The 21,738-nt window shown below is 44.2% G+C and overlaps 1 protein-coding gene across 2 annotated transcripts in view; it reads left to right on the top strand.

Moving 5' to 3' along the window:
* The window catches only part of DOCK1 (dedicator of cytokinesis 1), a 493,838-nt gene that overhangs the window by 427,733 nt on the left and 44,367 nt on the right, over positions 1–21,738 (top strand). For both annotated transcript variants that reach the window (XM_072804887.1, XM_072804886.1), the window contains exons 34-38: positions 1,376–1,461; positions 1,648–1,804; positions 8,214–8,254; positions 9,468–9,558; positions 12,334–12,453. In XM_072804887.1, the coding sequence (XP_072660988.1) occupies positions 1,376–1,461; positions 1,648–1,804; positions 8,214–8,254; positions 9,468–9,558; positions 12,334–12,453 (495 nt within the window). The remainder of the gene's footprint in view (positions 1–1,375; positions 1,462–1,647; positions 1,805–8,213; positions 8,255–9,467; positions 9,559–12,333; positions 12,454–21,738) is intronic.

Here is a 21,738-nt window from a genome sequence, read left to right as displayed (position 1 = left end):
TCTTGTTGTCGTGCTGCTTAAATAATTATAGGATCTCTGTAATAATGGGAAACTTGGGTGTTGTTGCCTGGGAAAGCATTGCCTGAGAATGTATGTATTTTAATGGGATCCTAGGGGCGCCTGGGTGGCTCAGTTAGCTAAGCGTCTTTCTTTGGCTCAGGTCATGATCCCAGGATCCTGGGATCAAGCCCCACGTTGGCCTCCCTGCTCGTTGGGGAGTCTGCTTCTCCCTCTCCTTCTATTCCTCCCTCCTGCTCCTGCTCTCTCTCACTCTCTCTCCTTTCAAATAAATAAATAAAATCTTTATAATAAAATAAAGGGATCCTAGAGATCCCTGCCTACATGCAGGGTGCACTTGCTTTCAGAACTCTGAATTTGGCTGTTGTTTCCCTCAATTCCTCCTATACCTGTCTTCTTTTGGTCTGGTGTGGTTGTCTCGCTCTGTGGGAACTAACTCTCTCACAGGCCTCCTTCCCTGGCCCAAGTCGATGGGTAATTTCAGGGCCCCTGCAACATGGTGGCCATCTATCCAGAATCCCATAGGGAGGTGGCCCTGAGTTCTGCTAGCCATGGGGGACTGGCAGCGAGGATGGGCACTCAGATCTGTCATTAGCAACGTAGTTATTTCCAGCCTGGGCAGCCCCTCTGAAAACAGTCTGGAGGTTTATACCTCTCCAGAATTTAGAGTTTTCGTGAAAACTCCAAGGGACAGGGCTTGGGTCCAACAGATAGTTCTAAGGATCCTTTCTTACCTGTATGCTCTGGAAATCTGATCAGAAGCTTTAGGGTATTCAGGAGAGACCTGGAGCTGGACTTTCTTGAGATGTCTGCTGGTCTTGCAGAGACACTGTCCCTCCTGGATTTTACAAGATTTTTTTCAACCAAAGTGAGATATTTCACTAGATCCGTCAAGAAACGGCAGTGAAGTGGCCCCTTGCATGTTTTGCGATTACAGAGAACTCTTTGCTGGCAAGTGCAATGCCATCTGTTCTTTTCCAGGAACTACTGAGCTATTTTAGATGTTACTTGTTCGTGGAGATGAAGTTTGAGACGCTTTTTCATGTTGCTCTTTGATTATTTTTCCTTCGGTTCCCTTGTCTTTCTTTCTCTGGCTCTTGCTCCTGCTATCAGAATATACATGTTTAGGCTCCATTAACCAGGGAGGGAAATGAAAGATTCCCCCCTGTGGCAGGGGATCATCGGACATCTCCAGGGATCCAGGGACGGCAACTCTTAAATGAAATCAGGCTCCAAAGGCTTTAGGTAGCCAACTATCTGATGATGATCTCTTACCAGTTTACGTACTATTGATGCTCAATCATAAAATGAAATATCCGCCATGCTGATTATTTACGCTTCCTGTGTTTAATTATAGTTTGAAAATGAGATCATCACCAAGCTGGATCACGAAGTGGAAGGAGGCAGAGGAGACGAACAGTACAAAGTGTTATTTGATAAAATGTAAGTGTTGATTAACAGTAGGATTTATGTCAGAATCAAGACAGAGAGACCGTAATTAGACTACAATGAACTTTGTAGCCCAGAAATAATTAAAATGTGTTAATAATGGAAAATATTTTAAATTGCACCTCAGTCAACTTTCTTTTTCTGAGCGTGATTAACAAGGTGTGCATAATTATTTTTCAGCCTCTTGGAGCACTGCAGGAAGCACAAATACCTCGCCAAGACAGGAGAAACTTTTGTAAAACTCGTGGTGCGCCTGATGGAAAGACTCCTGGATTATAGAACCATCATGCATGATGAGAACAAAGAAAATCGCATGAGCTGTACTGTCAACGTGCTGGTGAGTGAAATGCAAGTTAATTAAATATCCAATCTTCACAGTGAGGCAGAAACTGAACCAGGAAGTTCAAAAGCCTTATGCCAGCTGGCCTCAGAGCTTTCCGAGGCAGAATGGAGCTTCCTCTGCTTGTTTCCTTGTCTGTTGTGGGGAAAGGAAAATGAAGAAGTGTTTTGTAGCTCCACTGTAAACAAGTCTATAAAATCATCTCCCCCCTGGGAGTTTCCAGGTTGTCCTTCCTGTGGCTGAGAATGGTGAGCAATTCTCTTTTGTCACCAGGGTGGCACCCTCGTTTATTCTAAGTCCCAATTATAAGGTTTCATCATTAGGAGATTGCAAGCATGTCCTGTAGTGGGTTGAATGGTTGGCCCCAAAAAGATAGGTCTCACTCTCAATCCTCAGAACCTGTGAATGTGATTGTATTGGGACAGAAAGGCTCCTTGCAGATGTGATTTACTTAAGGGTCTTGAGATGAGATCATCCTGAATTACTATCCAAGTGGGCCCTAAATCCAATAACAAGTGTGAGAGACAGAAAGGGAGATGCACAGAAGACCAAGAGAAGATGCAGGTAGAGAACAAAGTGATGGACCACCAGTCAAGGGGCACTTAGAGCCACCAAAAGCGAGGAGAGGCACGGTAGGATTCTCGCCTGGAGCCTTTAGTGGGAGGGCAGCCCTGCTGACGCCTTGATTTCAGACTCTGGCCTCCAGAACTATGAGAGAATATATATCATTTTAAGCCACTAGATTTCCAGTTTTTTGTTAGAGTATCCACAAGGAACTAGCTCATGGCCACATGGAGAGCAGAGAGCTTGGGGAAACTTGGCTGCTGCCATCCACAGGCCTCTTGCATACCTGCTGTCACTGTGACATGGCCAGGTCCTACAGACACCCGCTTCCTGATAGAGTTGTGGTGTAATGATTTCAGGACACTACTTTCAGGAAGCTTATGACAAGCTCAACCAAAGTGAGTGGTTGGCAAAGCTCATCATTGTGGGGAGCCACATGACGCCCACATCTAGCGTCAGAGCTCTCTGACTCTCTCTGCATCCTCCTCCTCTGCCACTCCCACAAGGAGCCAGAAAAGCAGACTCTTGGCCCTGAGAGGGCCTTCCTCAATTTCCCCTGCCTATCCCAGGGCAGGAATGCAAGAAAACACTACTTCTGCTTCATGCTACTTACTTCACTTCTATAGACTTTGTATATCACCGTCTGGTCATTAGATGACACAGAGATGCTCTGCCTTTACTTCGAAACCCCTCATCGGAATGGACTTATAGGCACTCTGAGCTCATGAAAATGGACCAAGGGGAATATGACCTGTCATTCATTCTTTAGAAAAGCACCAGAGATGCAGGGAGTTTAAATGCAAAAGGGGCTACTTTCATCTTCCATCCAGTTTAGTGTCAATACTGCCTTTATGCTTGACATGAGGACCTGACAGCTGAAAGCTCATGAGCCATCTAAGCCCCTGCCTTCTGTGGACAGGCGACTGTTTTGATGAATGATAAACACCATCTATAGCAAGTTTTTTGTTTTGTTTTTTTTTTCCTTAAAATGGGGGACTTCTGGTTTCTTGTGTAAAAGGACTTTGGACTCTTCTCCATAAGAAAAAAACCGGAAAACCAAAAACCAACAACTCTTCTTAGATCCATCTTCTCAGATCTACTGGAAAAACCGCTGCACCCCAAATCAGAGAGACAAGAGGATACAGTGATTCACAGCTTACTGGAGCAGAAGCCCAAGAGCAAAAAACCACCACTGGAGCTTGAACTAGATTAGATTCCTCTTACCCGGTGTATCATGCCCACTGTCAGCATAAAATTACAAGGCATACTGAAGGCAAAAGACACAGTTTGAAGATTTAGAGCAAGCATCGGAGCCAGCTCCGGCTCAGATATCACAGAAGTTCTGGAATTTTCAGAGTGGGAATTTAAAATAACTGTGATTAATATGTTAAGAGCTCTAATGGAAAAAGTAGATGTATGCAAAAATAGATGAGTACTATAAGCCAAAAGAAGCTAGAAATCCAAAACACTGTAACAGAATAAAGAGTGTCTTTGGTCTCATTAATAGACTGGACAGAGCCAGTGAAAGAATCTGTGAGCTTGAAAGATCTAAATATGTTCGCATGTGTGCCTTAAGGGTCGTGAGCAACTGTAAGTAGTATTGGCTTCTGGCTTCTGTCCATGAGCTCTGCCCTGGGTGAGGGTGAGGGCCCCAATCTTTTGCCCAGGAATGCCCTAGCCCTTGCTGCATTGTCTTCCTGCATTCTCGCCCCTGTTCAGAGGAATTTACTTTTGTGATGCTAATATGGTTAACATGAAATGGAAATCAATATTTTTTTCTGTGGGAGAGAAATGGAAACCTTTTAAAAATCATTTCCTTCTATGGACACACTTTTTTAGTGCTCTCTCTGACTTTTAAGGGGATCTATGAAGCTGATTTGTGTCCAGAGGGGAGAATTATTATTACGTTTATTCGCTTTCCAACTTTGATGATTGAGAATACTATTTCTTTTTTTTTTTAAGTAAGATCTCTCTTGTTCACCAGGGCATGCAACCTAGTGGAGATGTGTTCTGAATGTGGCCTTTTATCATAAGAACCCAGGGTCAAAAAATCAGCTCCTGAAATGCCACCTGCAGTCACAGTTTCTGATGTTAACCTGTGTTCCTCTGTCATACGGAGCCTCACTGAGTACCTACCTGTTGTTACTGCTCTCAGCAGGAGCCAGGCTTTAACCAAGAAATACTCCCAGGATTCCTGAGATTATCTGACTTCATTAACCTCTTTGAACTTGGAACATCCTGCATCATTCCATAAAGAGTCAGATGTTCCATTCTTAACCATTTCCTGGGGATCAGAAGATGGATCCCAAACCGTCACAAATCTTTCATTTAAAAAGTAAAATAGATCTGCGATTAAAGAGGAATAAGAAAAGTGGGGTTCTTCTACAGACAGATGTTCTGTGTCTTAATATTCACTACCCAGTTCACATACCATCACATAAATAAAAACATAAATAAAAAAAAAAAGTTTTAATCTCCTAGCCCATTTTCACCTTTTCTCCTGGTACTTTCTTATGAAACAAATAGAGTTTCATAGAGATGAATATGTATATCCATCTCTCAATGAATATAGACATATAAGCATACTTTAGTGATATATAAAATGCACTCAGTTTATCACTAACCTTGAAATCCTAAAGCTAACAAATAGAATAAAGAACATAGGATTTATTGATGCCCTTTACGTCCATTGCCAAATTTCCTTTAGAACCAGTGCTATTATTGTTGTTGTTGTTGTTTTAATGGAATTAGTGGAACATTCCAAATTGTGTGGATTTATTAATGTGTTACTGTTCCTTACATTCTATACAAAAAATAAGAAATAAACAGTCACTCTCTCTACCGACCTAAGTCCCCTACACGTACCAACCCCTGAAGCACATCTGGATTACACTGGATCCTAGTTGCCACTGGACCAGAATCCACATTTGTGATTACGTAGAATTTCATTGTAACCTCATAATCGTGCAGTCTTTCATGACTGGTTGGTAATTTTGTTGTGTGTCACCACGTTTGTCTACACAGTCTTCCAGATAGCCCTCTCAGACCAATAGACTCATTGCTATTTTATAGACTTGAGTCACTTTTTTCATGGCCCCTTTATAAGACTAATTAAGGTGGTTCTCAGAAGAATTCTATAAATCTCAGTATTTGCTATCATCATGAAGGAATACAGAACTGGAATCTAATGCAAATGTATAAGTTTTGGAAGATTGGCATGCAGTGGTGCATTAGCGTTGGGGGGGGTCTAGTTCCGAAAGTGTTGCAGAGATCCACAGAGATCCGCAGAGATCCATAGAGCTTGAGCCTGGTACAGGCGGCAGCACTGGGTGCAGAAGAGACGTGAGAGAGGAGATGCGGGGGAGGGGGAGGCGGCACTGCCTGCAGAGCCCAGAAGTGGAGCGCCAGAACAACATGAACTTTTACGTAAGAAACCCACAGTTTTATATAGAAACTGGGGTTTGAGATGAGCGTCCTTCAGTTCTAGAGAGGTTTTGAAGTCCTAGGAAGGGAACAGAGCTAAGCTCAGGCAGGGAATAGAAGACATTTCCATATCCATAAGAGAGGAATAAAGGTCGCATGATATCCCTATTGTGAAATTGTAAAGGAAAATGATCAGAAGCTTGGAGAAGGATTAAAAATACGAGTGCAAAATAGGATGGCATGAAAATTGTAGCTTGTAAATACTGGTGAGTTAGAGCTGGAAGTGAAGGGCTCATCCTCTACCTTTGATGCGGATTCTCTTTGTTAAGTCCCCCTGAGTTGTCAGCTGAAAATATCCTCATTACTGAGCCATAGCATATGAACCAGAGGACATTAAAACCTCAGATGCAGCAAAATATGAAAATCCTGGAGCATTTTCTAAAGGTGCCCCCCTCTTACTTTCTGTATTTATTTATCACTTCCTTTCAGAGAGATCAGTTTCGGAAACTGTCCTTTTTTTTTTTTTTTTTTTTTCCTAATGAAACGAAACAACTTATTCCTTCTTGTGGGATAATTGGAGTCCTTGATAGTGGTGGTATTCCTATTATCTCAGGCCCTAATCCCAGAGTCCTCACGTGGTACTCAGGTGCTAAATTTCACAGTGAAAGTGGCTACGGTGAGGCCTGCCATTCTTTTGACCTGGTGAGGCGATTGTTCTGCACCTTTTTGGGGCACCGTGTCTGATAAAGATTTTAAAGTGTTCATAGAGATGTTGACATTTAAGAAATACCATTTTGATAGAAATGTTCATGCTCAGCCAGGAGATATTTTACAATATGTAGAAATAGCCCATTGCTTCTAGCCTGCTAATTAATCTCTTCATCGGTGCTGGTACAGAAAATGCTTTCAAGTGGCAGCCAGTTTCTTTAGTATCATTTATAAAGTCTTTCTATCTGGAACAGCGTCATCCAATAGAAACCTCTGTGATGCTAGAAACGTTCTATATCTACATGGTTCAGTACAGTAACACTAGCCCCACGTGTCTACTGAGCACTCAGAGTCTGGCCAGCATAGCAGAGAGAGCCTGGAAACACAGGAAAATGGAAACACAACAGTCCAGAGCCTTTGGGCTACAGCAAAGGCCGTCCTAAAAGGGAAGTATCTAGCAGTACAGGCCTTTCTCAAGAAGCAAGAAAAGTCTCAAATACACAACTTAACCTTATACCTGAAGAAGCTGGAAAAAGACCAGCAAATAAAGCCTAAATCCACCAGGAGAAGGAAAATATTAAAGATAAGAGCAGAAATCAATGCTATAGAAATTGAAAAAAAAAAAAAAGAGCAGTAGGACAGAGCAATGAAACTAGGGAGCTGGTTCTTTGAAGGAATTAACAAGATTGATAAACCTTTCACCAGACTTATCGAAAGAAAAAGAGAAAGGACCCAAATAAAGTCATGAATAAAAGAGGAACAATCTCTACCAACACTGCAGGAATACAAACAATTATAAGAGAATACTATGAGCAATTGTATGCCAACAAATTAGGCAATCTGAAAAAAAGTGGATAAATTCCTGGAAGCACATAAACTACCAAAACTGAAGCAGGAAGAAACAGAAAATCTGAACAGACCTGTAACCAGCAAAGAAATTGAATCAGTCATCAATAATCTCCCAACAAACAAGAGTCCAATGTAGGATGGCTTTCCAGGGGAAGTGAATGTTTAAGTTTATTTAATTTTTTTTGAAGATTCGTTTATTTTATTTGAGAGAGAGAGAGGTGGGGAGAGAGAGAGAACCAGAGAATCTCAAGCAGATTCCTTGCAGAGCTGGGACCCTGAGATCATGACCCAAGCCAAAATCACGAGTTGGATATTTAACCGACTGAGCCACCTAGGCAGCCCTAACTTTATTTAATTTTAATGAAATTTAATTTACATTTGCACACACGTGGCTGGTGGCTACTGTACTTGCCACCTCAGGTCTAGAATGCCACACTGCCTTCTTGTGCCCCTAGCCGAGGCTGGGCCCAGCGTGTTTCAATTCATGTTGATGACTCTTATTGCCAAATTTGGGATCTTTCATGTTTTTTTCATCTTCTAATGACTTTACATTGATAAGAATGGCTAAGGTGTGATGTCTTTGGAGTAATGCTTTTATTTAGCTAAAGATTGCTGACTTTCAAGTGACAAAAGTAGGTTTTAGTCCTCACAGTGTAGGAAATGGAATCATTAGAATCACCCCCCAAAAAAGGTGAAGACCAGTGTAAGGCTTTGTGCTTTATGTGAATTTATGGTTCTAGACCAAAGAGCTGGATCCCTTTGGGTGTGTGACCCAAATGGAAGAACCATGAGTGTTTAGTGCTCACATGATCCCTTTTGTAGAACAGGTTTCTTAAAACAGTATTATGATTTGATTTTTCAGAATTTCTACAAAGAAATTGAAAGAGAAGAAATGTACATAAGGTATGTAGGCATCATGCTTATCCGTACCCCCTGCACGTTTATTATAATTGCTGTTTGTCAAGTCTATGCTAACAAATGTTTTGTGGCCACAGGGGTTTATCTTGTAAGAACAGTGAATCCTAGAGGTTGAGTTTTATATATTCTGACTCCTTGGGCAAATGCCAATGCAGACATTTTGAGGGTCATATTTAGCCAAACTAGAGCAAAGCCATAAATAATTATTTCACAGGGTTTTTGTATCTCGATGGACTCATGTGGCCCTTCCATAAAAGAGACAACAGCACAATTTTCATGTTTTACATTAATCCATATGATCAAATGAGAAATCAGTTTTAATTTTATCAGAAATAAACAATAGTATAATTTTTCAGCCTATTCTTCCTTTAACTGACATTATATTATGATATTTTATATTGTCTGACTGGATTTTTCTCCTTCACTTGCCTTTTCCTCTAGAGGTGGGCTGTGATGGATGCCCTCTCTCTCGGTCACTTCCAGAGGCCAATGTGAACATTTAGCAAGATTATAACAGCAGAATAGAATAAGGATATGTCCACATGGGTTGGTGTTTAATGATGTGTTTATTACATCAAGCTTGATTTTCTAACTTGATTTCCAAGAATTTTTTTACTTTCTCCTTTATAAAAATATATCATATAAATGTAATAAACTTTTGGGAAAGCAACCAGATTCCTTTAGCCAATATGTAGTTTGCTTTATATTAAAAAGCAATCTTTATATCTCTATGGCAGAGAAATTCTTTTGATCACATTCACTATGGTCATTGGACCTCTTTATTTTTATGGATTTGTATTTTTATGGATTTGGGGGGTGTGTGCATTTGGATTCAATAGAAATGTAAGAAATCACAACCCAACCTCGTGATCTCATTTCAAATGTAAGAAGAAAACTCTGGAAAGGGGAAAAGGAATGAGAGACCCTTGAAGTACAATTCTGCCTTCTTGGACCATCTTTGTTTTCATCCTGAAAAGGGGAAGACTTAAAATTATTTTACCAAATATTGTATATTATTCTTGTTGGTTTTCCTTAGTGCTTTCTGCACCAAACGTATATGAGGCATTGGGAATTGTGAACATTGTGAAGAGAATGTGTAGATAAGATTTACTGTTGAAGGTAGATATTAGCTCTTGCAATCCTTAACACAAATTATTTGTGGATGTCTTAAGAGCCTCACTGTGTTTTGTCACCTCAGGTACCTATACAAGCTGTGTGACCTCCACAGAGAGTGTGACAACTACACAGAGGCGGCCTATACCTTGCTTCTCCATGCAAAGCTTCTGAAGGTAATAGAAATTACTGCACACTTTTATGATTCCATTGTTACAAAGTGTAAGATGATCTAAATTTTATTTTTCCATGATAAATTTTAGTAAACCTATAATTTAAGATCTTGCGGATTTTGAGTAAATGCAATGACCTAAACAAAGATATATAGAAGGTCATTTGATGACAGACTTGGCCCTACTGAATGCAGATTTAACAAGACGTCCTAGCAAATTATCACTGAGCATCATCAACACCCATCATTGGGTTGTAGGCTAGCAAAGACTTAAGAGGTTCTACAGGTCCTTATTCATGCCAGCAGGACTCAGTAGTAGAGGATAATATCATCGGTAAAAGGGATTTCTGTGGTAGACAGCTAAGGGATAGGATGAGATATATCCCTACTATCTTAGCCAAGAGTTCACACTGAGATCTTCTGTTAGTCCATCAGTTCATGTGAGACCTTGCATTTGGTTCTCCTGGAGCGTTGCCCCTGAACACAGGTCTGGCATGACAACTTTCAGCTCCAGTGATTGTTTTGTTGTGCACATATCTTTTGACATTGGCTTGTTTGTTTGTTTGCAGTAATAGACTCATACTCTTCCCTCCTATCCAATTCTAGCCCAGTTAATTCTACAGAATAAGCCCTCAGTATATACCTGTGTGGATGGATGGATGGATGGATGGATGGATGAATGGATGGATGGTTGGATGGATCAAAGAATGAAAGTGTGCATGTGTGAGTGGGTGGATATATGGATGATGAATGGATAGGTGGAAGTGTAGGTGGCTAGATGGATAGATGTGTGTAGATGGATGGAAGGATGGAAGTGTAGGTGGGTAGGTGGATAGACAGGCGGATGGATGGATGGATAAGTGGATGGGTAAATAGATTTATCCAAATGTGTAGATGGCTGGGTAGGTGGGCAGATGGATGAAGGAGTGGATGGATGAAGAAGCTGCTATACAACCTCTAGTTGTACGTTTTAAAACTTTAGCTAATCATTAGATCACCTTTCCCATTGTATCCTTATAAAAAATTGAAAAGTTATAAACTAGAGAAACAAGAACAGTTAAGAGAATTAGAATTTAGTTGAGTGACCCAGCATAAAGACCACTCATTCAAGGAATCCTGTTTTCAAAATCAAGCCAGCCCCTTGAGCACCAAAAACTGAATGAAAGAAAACCAGTAAAGACTACATTAAAATGAGCATTAAGCAATGTCTGTGGGTGATGAGAAGCATTAAGGAGAACACTGTTAGGAGTAAAACTCCAGCAAGATTCTTCCAGCCTTTGGCCCAACTCCAAAATCTCCAGTATCTCTTAATGCTACCAATGTACCCAAGCTGCTATAGAGACATTGGAGTATGGACATTTACCTTTGTGTGAAAACAGAAGGGTCCATTACAGAAAAAACAGGAAGAGGCTCAAACTGGGGCCTCATCAGTAGACCCCCTTTGGCTTCACACCACAGAAAGCTCTCCCAAGGAATGTGATTTATGACAGAGATTTACTTTGGCACACCTGACACAAGCCATACTGCTAGGAACTCTAATGGCGTTCATTTGTTAGAAACCCAAATTTCGGTAATAAGGCATTTTTGCAAATGTGGAGGTATTTGTTGTCACCGGGGAAATTAAAATGGGGTTGACAAAGTGCTTACTCACCCTCACTCTCTCATAGTACATACACGTTTAATTGAGCACAGATGGGGCGTGTTTCATATCCCAAGTCGGTAGGCCCGAATGCATTATCTTTTCCACTGGGAAAAGATAAAGTTTAACTGAATTTTCCAGTTAAATGGCGAATGCTCCATAATTTCTCTCCATGTCTTTTACACCATGACGTTTCACAATTTTTCCTAAATACGTTTTGATATTGCATTCACCGTGAACTCATGCTGGTTAATCAACTTATGAAAGGATTATTTGTATTGTTATGAAAATTGTTCTTCAATGTGACAAATATATTCTTGTTCATTAAAAATTCTCAAATATAGTCGTTTTTAGTTATTTTGTCAAAAACAAGAATGATGAAAACGTTAGCCTTGAGCCCTTGTAATCAAGTAAAATCGTTTGAGTGTTTAAGTGGAAGGTGTAGAGGGATTTTTACTTCCCTAGTCAATATTTTTTAAGTGATTTTAAACTCCAAGGACGTTATTTGAGATCTGAACTTTCTTATTTATTTGATTTTTAGTTACAGGCCAGAATCACCTAAAATTTTTACATTTATCCCCCATGAAGGTAGAAATCTAGCTATGCCATGAGAACTCCATAATTAATCATTTTGTGACAACTGGTTGTAGTCAGGATCACAAGTCTAAGTTTAAGAGGAACCTGCAAGGCGTGACTGGTATGTGAGATCTGTGTATCTTCTTTGCTGTTGAATAAAATGTTGAGCACCTCAAAACAGTAGCCAGCACCCCAGGATGCCTCACTTGAGAGAGCTCCAATCGCCTGGCTCATAATTTACCTTAGGAATTATAAGACATTATCAGCAAGCTGACAGTTCTCTGCTTTCCAGAACCTGCTGGGTTTCTCTTCTGTATGAATGTAGGACCAGCTTTGCCTCCCTCTTGTCTTTCCTTCCTCGTGGGGCTTCTGCACGAGGCTTTCCACCCTCATTTCCACACCCCAACAGCCTGTTGACAGCAGCCCTGGTTGTCCCCCAAACCATGGCCTGCATGCGTGTAGGACACACAGGGCTCACTGCGGTGTATTCTGACCAAGGGTGGGCAAGTGGTACCACTGGATGCACCATCACCTGACATTTCTCATGCTTTGCTTTGGTCTCAGTGGTCAGAGGATGTGTGCGCGGCCCACCTCACCCAGCGGGACGGGTACCAGGCGACAACGCAGGGACAGCTGAAAGAACAGCTCTACCAGGAAATCATCCACTACTTCGACAAAGGCAAGGTAAAAAAAAAATGGGGGGGGGGGGCGTGTTTTTCATTGTGTTTCCCTCTTTATGTGTGCCTCTTTATGTGTGCCTCCCCACAGTGCACATTTTATAACACGTGATGTATGTGGAACCAGAAAGTGGTTACAAATTGTAGATTGGAAGGACTTATGCGTGGTGGTCCACCAGTTGGCACTTCTAGGTAGAAATCCTACCCCAGAACCCTACAGTCTTCCCTTTATATACATGCTCTGGAGGGAAGAACCTAAAAGCACAAGTATGTTACCAGTCCTTGCCTCAGGGAACCGTGTCCGGGACCCTGATTTGGAAGGAGCTTCTGAGCACCTAGAAGGAGTGGATTCATTCCTTTGAGAGTTTCCATTTTTCTACTACCACTGAGAACGGAATCCTGTGGTTAGACAAGGATTGCTCCATTTTGGCGGATTCTAGATTAATTGGCTTCCACAACATTATTTATTCCATTGACTTCTATGGAAAGGAAACCTGCCATCATTTTAATCAGCCAGTAATAGATCTCATCAGTAGTTTGTGTGACTCACATAAGCTGTAACTATTCAGGGGGGGTTGGGGGGAAAGCAAAGGAAAGGAGCTCCTTGAGCTTTGGAATGTTTGAAAATCTGCCACCAGAGTGACTTGGGAGCTCTTTCTGCTGCTTCGTCAGGACTCATAACTCACCTTGGTTACCTGCTCTTTTCTTCACTCTGAGGGAAGTGGCCAGAGAACCCCTGGAGGCGCAGTGTGAGCCCTCTAGGGCTGCTGTAATAAAGCACAGCCAATTGAGTGGTTTTAAATGACAGAAATGGATTCTCTCCCTGTTCTGGAGGCTGTAAGACTGACACCAATGTGTTGCAGGGCCCTGCTTGCTCTGTGAGAATGACAACAGGGAGAATCTGTTCCATTCCGTCCCCCTTACCCCCTGGGGTTGCCGGCAGTCCTCTGAGAGCCCTGGCTCCACCTCCACTGAAGCAGGTGGTGTCCGCCCTGTGTATGTCTCCATGTCCAGATTTCTCTGTCCCAAGCCCACTGGTCACTGGATTTACCCAGTCTGCCATGACCTCATCTTTACTCATCATATCCAAAGACCATGTTTCCAAGTAAGGTCATATTCACAGAAACCAGGATTAGGACTTCAACATACGTTGGGGCTGTGGGGGGGCGGGGGAGGGGGTAGAAGGGAGGGCACAGTTCTCCCAAAACAGCACTTACATGGCCACCTCTTTTGGTGCCTGTCAATATAAACAAAACTCTATTGAAAAGATACTGTGTGTTTTATTCATTCCCTATTGTCCTTGACACAGGACAAAAAATCAAACTATTCAGAAAAGCATGTAGATTGCCCAGAGGCCACTTGGAAATGTCTTATGGATTACACCTTGGATTACACCTGGTCCTGCAGTGGAATGGAATATATTTCTTTATAGCAATGAGACACTTTCACAATTTAGGCCGATTACTAAAATTTTATTAGTTTAGCCGGGGGAACCCTATTTCTCAGCAAACTGCTAGAAGAAATGGGGCTGATTCAGCCATTCCTCGCCCTCTGATGACTTCCTGGCTTACCGTGTTCTGGGCTGTGGGCAGAGCTGGAGGGCCAGATGGCATCGGGGCATCGGGAACGTGTGCCTTTGCTCATGGCCATTCTGGGCTCTCCCAGTGGCAATGATACATCCTCTGGCAGAGTCGGCCCCTCAGACTTCTCCCACCATGTCACCCCTTGTTCCCTCCCATACACCTGTATTTCAGCCACATCGCCCAAATGTGGGGGCCTCATACATAGCAGCCCTTCCTGCCTCTGCCTAGCTGGCTTCTGCTGCTCCTGCCCTTGGCTGGTTTCTTCCCATCTCAGCTTGAATGTCACCCCTCCTCTGACCCCCACGGTGTCTTCTTCTCCCTATAGCACTTCCCATAGTTTGCAGCTGTAGGTTTGCACATGTAAGGCCTTAGTAGGTTGTCAACGCCGTGAACATAGTGGCCACACATTTTCCTCCTACAATGCATCTAATTCTCAAAACAATGCCTGGCACATAACCCGGTGGGCATTTGTTGGTTGAACGGAGAAATCAGTGAAAGAGTGGATGAATAATCAGCATTTCAGAGTGACTCCTGACACTTGGAAATGCTCATCTATAGCAGGACAGTGGCCTTTAATAAATAATGAATCAAAGAACAGAGGCCTTTTCATTTTTTGCAAAGGCGGCTTTGTATGGGGGGTGGGGAGAATGTGTTCAGTTTAGAACAGAGTGGTTCTCAACTGGGACCCACAGGAGACATGGTTGGCATGATGGGGGCCATGGACTGCCCTGGCATCTAGTGGGCGGAGGCCAGGGATGCTGCTGAACATCCTACAACATATAGAGAGTGACACAGCAAAGAAATATCCAACCCCAAGTGTAATATTGCCAAGGTTGAGAAATCCTGATTTTGAAAAAGCTCAGGTGACAAAGTATTGTAGGCAAAAAGAGGAGTGGGTGGAGAGAACATCCTGTGTTCTGGAGGAGACACAGAGATGGTTATGGTCAAGGGATCAGTCGGCTAACCTGGAGTCCAAAGGAGTACTTGCTAATCACAGGTTAGGAGGGCTGCCTCCACAGTAGCTTTTGGAGTTGTCTTGGCAAAACAGATTGAAAAGCCATTTCTGAGGATTTGTAACTTTTTCCGCAAGAATGTTCAAAGAAACAAAGTCCCCTCATCCCTCTAAAGCTAACTTGGAGAGTGAGCACAGGTGAGCGAGAAAATTCATCAGATGAAATCTGAAGTACTTGGGTGATTAGCTGCGAGGCACAAAAATGTCGTTCTGACATCAACAAGCATGACATTTCCTGGGAAGAAGATAACAGAAGGAAGCAATTACTCATCTCCTCCATCAGGACTGATGGGCAGGAAGATGCTGGAGTTCCAGCCTCCTGACGTCTCAACGAGTCTACACCAGCCGGCACCCAGATGGGTACAGGTTCCGCCACAAAGAGATGCAGCCAAGAAGGGACAGCACATCACCAGCCTGGCCCTTGCACGCCTTGTCCAGAAACGACTCACGTGTTTCTGTTCATGTCATTGGCTAAAGCAAGGAACCAGGCCATAGCGGGCCCCAGTGGAAGTTCCCAGACATGCAGCCCCTCCTATGCCCTATGAGGGCATTTAGGGAGACAAGCGAGCCAGGGTTCTAATGAAGGGCTTGCAAGGCACGTAGAAATGACCTAAGTAGGTGTATGTTCTCAAAAAGATAATATTCATATAAATCCCCCAAATAGTATAGCTCCCTGCAACTGGACATGTGAGAATAGAGATATCTTACAGAACTCAGTGTTGGGCCTTGATCCCCATTTCTCCATAGTCAAATTTCCTTCTTCCATCAGGGCAGGGGCTGGGAACGGTGAGCGCAGCAGGAGGAGATGGGCTCCTGTTCCCTGTGGCTAGGACACTGGAAATCACAGTGAGGTCACAGCAGAAGATATCAGAGTTGGGCACTTTGTGCCAGAAGTAGGATCACTTTCATTTAGGAAATAAGACTGCGACACGGGTGTCCCTGCCAGTTCTGGGTATATGCAGTATTTGAGAAAGAACATCTTCTCTGCCTTTTCTGAATACAATGGAGTAAGACAAGTGGCTATGCTCATTGCTGCAGATCACCAGACTGGATTTTGGGAGGGCCTCATTGTACACATTTCCATACTCCGTTCCCAGATTGCAATCACTTGGGGAAAACGTATCTCACAACAGCTCTTGGGTGACGATGGGTGACAAATTTTGCAGCCAATGGGAACTTGAGAAGGGCCTCCGTTAATGCAGGGGGACCTCTGAGCAGGTGCCCCAGGGAAGCCAGTGCTCAGACAGAGGGGTGAGACTCTAGCCTACACAGTCCGATCCTGGAATCATGAGGAACATGTGGTCAGTAACGTTTGAAGTGTGGCCCATCCAAACCAAGATGTGCTGTCAGCGTGAAATACCCACTGGATTTTTAAGACTCTAGTGTAAAGTAAAGAATGTTGTTGAGGGCTGAGTTGTTTCTGCCAAAAATTCATACATGCAAGTCGTGAACTCTAGTACCTCAGGATGTGACCGTGTTTCCACCTATGTCCTTTAAAGAGGTGATTAAGGTAAAGTGAGGTCACTGGGATGGGCCCTGATCCAATCAGGCTGGTGTACTTCTAAGAAGAGATTAGGACACAGACACACAATAAGAACAGTGTGAGGACACAGTGGGAAGAGGTCCATCTACGAGCCAAGGACAGAGGCCCCAAAAGAAACCATCCAGCCAGCGACTTGATCTTGGACCTCTAGCCTCCAGAACTCTGAGGGGATAAATGAATCGAGGGTACCCAGTCTGTGGTACTTTGTTAATGGCAGCCAGAGCGACTAATGCAAGCGTCAAGTTTCTCACTGATTTTTTTGCTACCGATTACATGCTGAAATGATAGTATTGCAGATGTTATTAAATTTTACTAAAATTAATTCCACTTCTTAAAAACGTGCTGCTAGTAATTTAGCAATACCTGTGCGCCTTGCATTATGTTTCTTTTGGTCGGTGCTGATCTGAGCCAAAAAAGGCTTTGTTCTCATTGAGCATCAAGACTCTTGTCCTGCTGGCACATCCCTCCACATGCTGGTGTGAAGGGAGACTTTTCTGTTTAGCCTTTGAGGCCACCACAGGCAGCGAGGGCTGTTTATGGGCCTGTTGGCATATATTCCTAATGCTGAGTGAATATCTGAAAAACTAAACAATATCCAAAAGAATGAGAACATGGGGACCAAAGCCAGGAAATAATAGAATTTATGTTAGAACAATGAGGGAAAGCATGATAACAAGCATTAAATTAGATTTTTTTTTTCTTATGACCCAATGTCATATCTAAAGTTTGGGGGGAAAAAAACTGTTGGAGTGTGGTAATTACGCACATTAGAGGATTTGGAGGGATGGACGAGTTAGGGGCTCCTTTATGGCAGAGGAAAACACACAGGGCAAACGTTAGAGAAGGAAGGAGGCAGAAACAGAGGGAGGTAGGAATGAAGATAAACCCTTAGAAACCAAGAAAAGGCAACATAGCTTTGTTGCAGCAAGATACAGCTTTCTGATACTATTTTATCTTATTTTATTATTAAAATTTAGCATTATGCCCCTTAGGTATGTTGTTTTCTTCTGTGTTTTGACCAAAGTCAATTATAATCTCATTATGGGTTCCCTCTTAAGGATGAGTCACGTTTTCTCATTGTGGTTTGTACATCTGAGTGCCTTCGGGAATGAGAATTCCTGACAAACTCGCTCTATTATCTTCCCTGGCTTGGTCAGGATCCACCTGAGGCACTGCTGAACCATTCGGGTCTTTGGATAGAAGAGCTGCTGCTAGAGCCGGTCATCCAGCGTTCTCTTCCTCCTGAAGTCCGTCTTCCCAGGTTTCTGGTCCGAGGTGTATCACCGCCACTCTATGTTCTAACAAAGGGGCCACAGTATCTATCATGGCTTGAATCCCTTCAGAGATGCCCAAACCTCTGGGATCCCCCTACCTCCTCTGTAGGCAGATCCAGGCTTCTCACCTGGCAGGTGAGGCTCCTCCCCTCACCTTCGTAGAGTAGTCGGCGCTACCCTACCGATCAATCCTCTCTCTACCCACAACATCTTGCCTTTTTTTAGAACATGCTCTTTGATTCCCAACCTTGTGGACTTTCCATGGTCTTTCCTGGGTGTGGAAGGGCCCTCTGTTGCCTGCTGTCCTATTCCCATGCTCTCTCCAGCGTGGAGCCTCCCTGCCCCCACCATCCAGGAAGACGTCTCCCTAGACACTCTTTGCCCTAGCCTTGGAACTCTTTATGTGTACCCTGTATCTCCCTACTTTGAGTATCTCGTGCTTTCTAGGCCCCCTAAGTGCCCTGGGGATCTTGGTAAATTGCAGATTCTGATTCAGCAGGTCTTGCGCGGGGCCTGAGGCTCTGTATTCCTAAGCAGCTCCCAGTAATGACAAAGGAGCTGGTCCAGGGACCACCCCAGTCACCAGGTCCTGCTTCGACTGAAGCCACTCGAGGGCAGGACAGGCTGTGTGTGATGCTTCTGTGTCCCTCGGAGGGAGACTGGTGCTGCATCAAAACTGGACACTCGGTGAAAGATTTTTTTTTAGTAGACTTAATCTTTTAGAGCAGTTTCAGATTGACAACAAAATTGAATGGGAAGTGCTGGGAGTTCCCACAAACCCCTGCCCGGACTCGTGCACAGCCTCCCCCACTATCAGCACTGCCATTGTGGTTCATCTTTTATGGAATGGAGCACCTTCTGGCCAGCGCTGGGGCAAAACACTTGCAAAAGGCACCATCACTCAGACATTCCACAAAGTACCTTCCATTATGCCTGTTTGTCTCCTCTGTGCGGCCTTGCCTTCTGACCCAGACTCGTCAGCCCCTAAGGAGGTCTAAAGGGGCAGATCCCTGACCTCATTTCTGCAGTGTGTAGGATTTGGGGCTGGGGGTGGAGGGGTGGGGCATGTTCCACAGGCTCCTTTCCCGAGCCTGATGCTAACTCGACCTCAGTACCACGTTCACTGCAGAGCTATAGATCACACAGACAGTCCTGCGACACCTGGGCCGGCTCTTCCTTCCTGGATTCTGTGCATCTTTCAGAAATGACAGTCCTCGGTCAGGATGTTGTAGGAGGTCATGCAGCGAGTGAGCAGGGCCGCCACATTGGGAGGGCAGCTGGTATTGGCCACGATCTCTGATTGAACAGCTGACCCAGCTTCCATCCTAGACCCCACGTTCTGTGCACGATCCGGCGGCACAGGATTTAAATTCTTTAAATCACAAGAATTGGGTTTGATCTTACATTTATTCCATTTTAAGGGGAAAACATTACAGTTCTGAATACATGAAAACATGTATTTGAGCAACGGGACTTAATGGCACAGTTGAAGTTGAAGGCTGAGGATCATGAAATTCTAAAATGGAAATGAAACAGGGCCTCAGTCTGGCAAAAGTATGACTCCATCGATACAGGCTGTCACCACGTGGCTGTATCCGTGGGTAATTAAGGATATATTCATTATGTCCTTAATATATGGACACTTTACTCATCCAAGAGCTCACTTGCACTGTTAGAAATTTATTCAGCTTCCTAGGGGACCTGGGGGACTCTCAGAATCCGAGGCAGGGTTGTCCCCCGAAGACTTTGGGGGCAGTAAAGGAGCCGGTGCCCGAGGAAGGCATCTTAGAGGCTGCGGGGACAGCGGAAGACAAGGGACTCAGGCCGGACCGTATTAAAAGTTCCTCTGCCTTTGTGCTCTGAAAGCTGCAACGCTGAATGGATTTTCTGCTGCTTTATATTGGACAGCCCGGCTTTTGAATTATGTTCTGTTATCTTTCCATATTTCTTCCACACGAAGTCATTCTTCTATTTTTGCTTTTCTACCGTTTTAAAAAGTTTCGAATGTCTTTCAGCCCAGCTCTTGGGCTTTTCATCTTTTTCTTTCTCTCCATAAAACGTCATTTCCATCTGTTTCCCCTTTCATTCTTTTACGGTTCTTCCTTCCTGGGCTAATAACCACTCCTAGCTCCTTTCCATTCTGTTTTTACCACCCGTTTGAGCGTCCCCCTGCAAGCCTTCTGTCGGGTTTTATCCTGGCAGACGGGCGCTCTTTCCCGAACGTGCTCTGCATTGTCTGTCTTATTGTGTTTGGTTGAGGCCTAGTAATTTTCAATAAAGCCCTTAATCCAAGTGCTTTGCTGAAAATTACCAGGCTTCTCTATGGAGGATGAGTCAAAAATAGAAGCCCTGCTATCAGGAAAATGTAGTCAGAGCGAGGGAGCCCGTATTAACCAGCGTTCAGCTACCTCTGCAACCAGGAAGCCGCCTGGCAGCGCCTGCAGAGGGGGCAGGCCCGCGGGCCCACGTGCTGGGGGAAGCTCTCTGGTTCTTTCCAACTGGAGCTCCGTTTCCTCTTCCCTTAAAATAACCTCGCCTTGACAAAGTTCGCGCTTTGCCTTGCACCCAAGTCAGAAATGAGGCATCTCACATCTTCCTGTGAGCTAAAAATAGGGATTTGGGGAGTAAGTTGCTGCAGTTGGTGGAATGGTTCGATTTCTTAAGTATGTGGGGCGAAGTTTTGTCATTCGATGAGTTTCCCTTTTAAAGCACAGTGGTTATTCAGAGGAACGGCAGGTAGAGGCGGAAAGACACCCGCTTCCTGGACTGTCCTCGGCGTTTCTAAAGTTTTGAAAATCCGGATATGGGCCAGAATCTGTTCAGTGAGGAGGAAGCGGGCCTGCTAACGTGTTCGAAGGGATCATGTTAATATTGATCTGCTCCTATAAAATAAGAAACCTTTTTTTTTTATTTTTTTTTTTAATTTTTATTTATTTATGATAGTCACAGAGAGAGAAAGAGAGAGAGGCAGAGACATAGGCAGAGGGAGAAGCAGGCTCCATGCACCGGGAGCCTGATGTGGGATTCGATCCCGGGTCTCCAGGATCGCGCCCTGGGCCAAAGGCAGGCGCCAAACCGCTGCGCCACCCAGGGATCCCACCTTTTTTTTTTTTTAAGCAAAGCGTGCGCAACATAACATCAGTGCTCAGACTCCAGAACCACACTCCTCCCCACTCTCTGCAGGGTCCCTAGCAAGTGTTCCCACCACCAAGCGTACTGGTGCCAAGGGCACCCGTGAGTGAGAGAGGCCTGCCTCCAGGGCTGCCAGGCTGGCCCCCGGGTTCGTGGGCACGCAGATAAATAACAGAACCTTCCTCCGGTCTATCACACTGGTGGGTGCTGGGTCTACCTGTCTAGCAAGTATGGGAGTGATTGCTTCTTCTGGGGAGAAAGGAAAGGCTTGAAGGAGGTGACACGTCGACTGGTTCCTGAGGAGTAAGATCAAGTTTGCCTGGTGATGGCTGGAAGGAATTGCAAGGAGTAGGAGTAGCCCGGGGAAGGGCAAGGGCTCCTGGGACCATCTTGGGTTTCTGGGGAAGCTAAGAAGTGGGATAGGAGGTGAAAGGTCCTGAGACACATGGACGGGGGGCCTGGAGAGCCAGTTTGCCCTCGGCCTTGTACATCTCCTGAAGGTTGGATTTACTCCCTCAGGCACAAGGAGCCAATGAGACTTCATGAGAAGAGGCAACAGTAACTTCATTTTCCTCTTTTCAGAGAGTAATTCTGGCTACTTGATGGCAGAAGACTAGCAGGGGGGGTGGTGTTGCTGGGGGGGTGGAGGGGCCGGAGACCCGCTGGGAGGCCACAGAGAGGGAGGTGATGTCTCCAGGGCTTGAAGTCAGCTGGTCACACAGGGCCTCTTTAATGGGTCAATGCCAGG

This window comes from Canis lupus, chromosome 29, assembly GCF_048164855.1.
Source record: "Canis lupus baileyi chromosome 29, mCanLup2.hap1, whole genome shotgun sequence".
Taxonomy (NCBI): Eukaryota; Metazoa; Chordata; class Mammalia; order Carnivora; family Canidae; genus Canis; species Canis lupus.
This window is presented reverse-complemented; position numbering and strand designations above follow the sequence as displayed.